Source organism: Nanorana parkeri, unplaced genomic scaffold (genome assembly GCF_000935625.1).
Source record: "Nanorana parkeri isolate BGI_ZX_2015 unplaced genomic scaffold, ASM93562v1 scaffold488, whole genome shotgun sequence".
In the NCBI taxonomy this organism is placed as follows: Eukaryota; Metazoa; Chordata; class Amphibia; order Anura; family Dicroglossidae; genus Nanorana; species Nanorana parkeri.
This window is the reverse complement of record NW_017306756.1, coordinates 560,871-563,455: the sequence shown is the minus strand read 5'-3', so window position 1 is coordinate 563,455 and position 2,585 is coordinate 560,871. Positions and strand designations below refer to the sequence as shown.

The 2,585-nt window shown below is 48.6% G+C and overlaps 1 protein-coding gene across 1 annotated transcript in view; it reads left to right on the top strand.

Moving 5' to 3' along the window:
* Positions 1 to 1,536: 1,536 nt before the first annotated feature.
* LOC108790607 (E3 ubiquitin-protein ligase TRIM39-like) overlaps positions 1,537 to 2,585 on the top strand; it is a 2,848-nt gene continuing 1,799 nt past the window's right edge. The window contains exon 1 of the mRNA XM_018560915.1: positions 1,537 to 2,498. Within this exon, the coding sequence (XP_018416417.1) occupies positions 1,558 to 2,498 (941 nt within the window). The 5' untranslated portion in view covers positions 1,537 to 1,557. The remainder of the gene's footprint in view (positions 2,499 to 2,585) is intronic.

Sequence of the window (2,585 nt, the reverse complement as noted above, 5' to 3'; positions counted from 1 at the left end):
ATTGGTGCTTTAGTATGAGGAGAGCTTAATGGAGAGCTGGCAGGTCTCTTGGAAAAATCCTGCATACGATTTTTTTCATGACTGCAGTTCTCCTCCATGTCACAGTCGGTGCTGTAGGGAGAAGGAGTAATAGAAGTGATAAGAGGCACTGTGACGCACTTCCCACCGGCGCCATTTTGACTGCTCTTCTGTCCAGGCCTCGGATAGAAATCCGTCAGCTTCTTAGGGCCGTTGGACTTATTTTTAACTGCGGACATCTCTGGAGGTATTCCGGTATCAATCGGGACTATTTCGGTAAGTGTATCGATCCTATTAACGAATTTAGTTGCAATTTCGTCAGATCCGGCGACGCTGCTCACGGATCAAGCGGCCATATACTCGCGCAGCCAGACCACGCCCCCACGAAAAACATTTTCATTCGTTTTGTCAAAGGGAATAAATGTTTATGCTGTTCCAGATTCCCCCAGAAACTGCAGCGGTGACCATATCGGCCTCCGGCGTGTTCTGCGTATGCGTGCTGCCATCTTGGAGTGTATCTTGGTATACCAAGATATACACCAAGATGGCGGCACGCATGCGCAGAAAGCGCCGGTATGGCCACCGCTCGTTCAGCATATGACATCAACCAATGCCACACACGCGCGGCGTCATGTGACATCATGGGCTCCACCTCCAAGATGGGGACGGGCATGCACAGAACGCGGGTGGACGATATGGCCACCGCTTATTCAGCCTATGACGTCACCCAATGCTGCGCACGCGTGCCATCATGTGACTTCATGCGCTCTGCCTCCAAGATGGGGGAAAATAAATGTATGCATGCTCCAATATAGTTTTCGTATATTCGGGCGTATAGTATATTCGCTATTTCGGATTCGGACGAACCACCGAATCAACTGAACTTCATTGATTTGCAGGTTTGCCCGAATCCAAATGCACATGTCTAATAGATTTTATAGCTGCCGGAGCTGAGTTGTAGAGTCACCGTTGGAAGGGGAAGCAGGGAGAGCCGAGCTGCTGAGTTACTGTAGGGAGGGGGGAGCTCAGCTGAGGAGTCTCTTCTGAAGCTGGGGAGCTGAACTTCTGAGTGGATGCTGAGAGGTTTAAGCAGGGGGAGCTGAGCTGCTGAAATGAAACTCAAAATTATCGTTTTCTGTATATTTAGAATGCGTTACTTCTTAGTGCCTTCAGCTACAGTGGCCAGTGAGGGCTAGTATGTGAGGACTATATGTGGCAGCACCGGACCAATCAGCACCGTCACAAAGGAAGACGTATAGGCTGCTAGGGTTGGGTGAAATAAAGTAAAGCTGTTGTATAAGTTGATCCAACATACAGGAAAATAGGAAAGACGGCGGGGGGGGGGGGGGGTTGCTGTGTACAGGTTATGTTATCACAGTATTTTCTACTCTACTCACATTTATAGCAGTGTGTCCAGGCAACTTCAAAATGGACCTTTTAAGGCAGAGACACTAGCGCTGCCCACACCCTGTATGTAAGACTATAAATTGACCTTTGGATTCTCTGTGCATGAGATTTTCATTTCTTCTGCTGTCAGCGATGGCTTCTGCTGATCTGAGAGATGAGCTGGACTGTTCCATCTGTCTGAGCACTTATACAGATCCTGTAAACCTGAGATGTGGACACAACTTCTGCCGGGTCTGTATTGTTTGTGCATTGGATACACAGGACGGATCTGGAGGTTATTCCTGTCCGGAGCGCAGAGCAGTTTTTCAGCATCGGCCTGTACTGCACAGGAACATAACACTGCGTAACATAGCGGAGACTTTCCGATCTACTCATCCAGATCAGGAGAGGAAGGTAACTGGGATCTTCTGTACTTACTGTATTCACTCTCCTGTACCTGCTGTTAAGTCTTGTCTGCATTGTGAAGCTTCTCTGTGTGATGATCACCTGAGAGTCCACAGCAAGGCACCAGAACACGTCTTAACTGAACCCACCACTTCCATGGAGAAGAGAAAATGCTCCGTCCATAGAGAACTACTTAAATATTACTGCACTGCAGATGCTGCCTGTATCTGTGTGTCCTGCAGTTTGGCTGGAGAACACCAGGGACACAAGGTGGAGACTCTGGATGAGGCCTCTGAGAAGAAGAAACCGAAATTTAGAAATTATCTTCAGAAACTGATCACGGAGAGAGAGGAGACTGAGAAAAGAGTCCAGAGTCTGCAGGAACGCAGGAGAAAAGTACAAGAAAAATCAGCCGGTGTAACAGAGAGAGTCACTGCCCTGTTCAGAGACCTCAGGAGACATCCGGAAGACCTGGAGAAGAGAGTCCTGAGGGAGATCTCCAGGCAGGAAGAGCGGCTCTCACATCCATTGTCTGACCTGATCCAGAAGCTGGAAATAAAGAAGGCCGAGCTGTCCAGGAAGATGGATCACATTGAGGAGATGTGTAACATGACTGACCCACTGACTGTCTTACAGGAATCAGACACAGGGGACTTGTGTGATACTGAGGAGGGAGATGATGAGGACAGAGAGAGACATGATGAACTCCTCCATGATGGAGGGGATCTGGATGTGGCTGGAATCTCACACACATTACACTCGGGGTTATCTGATAT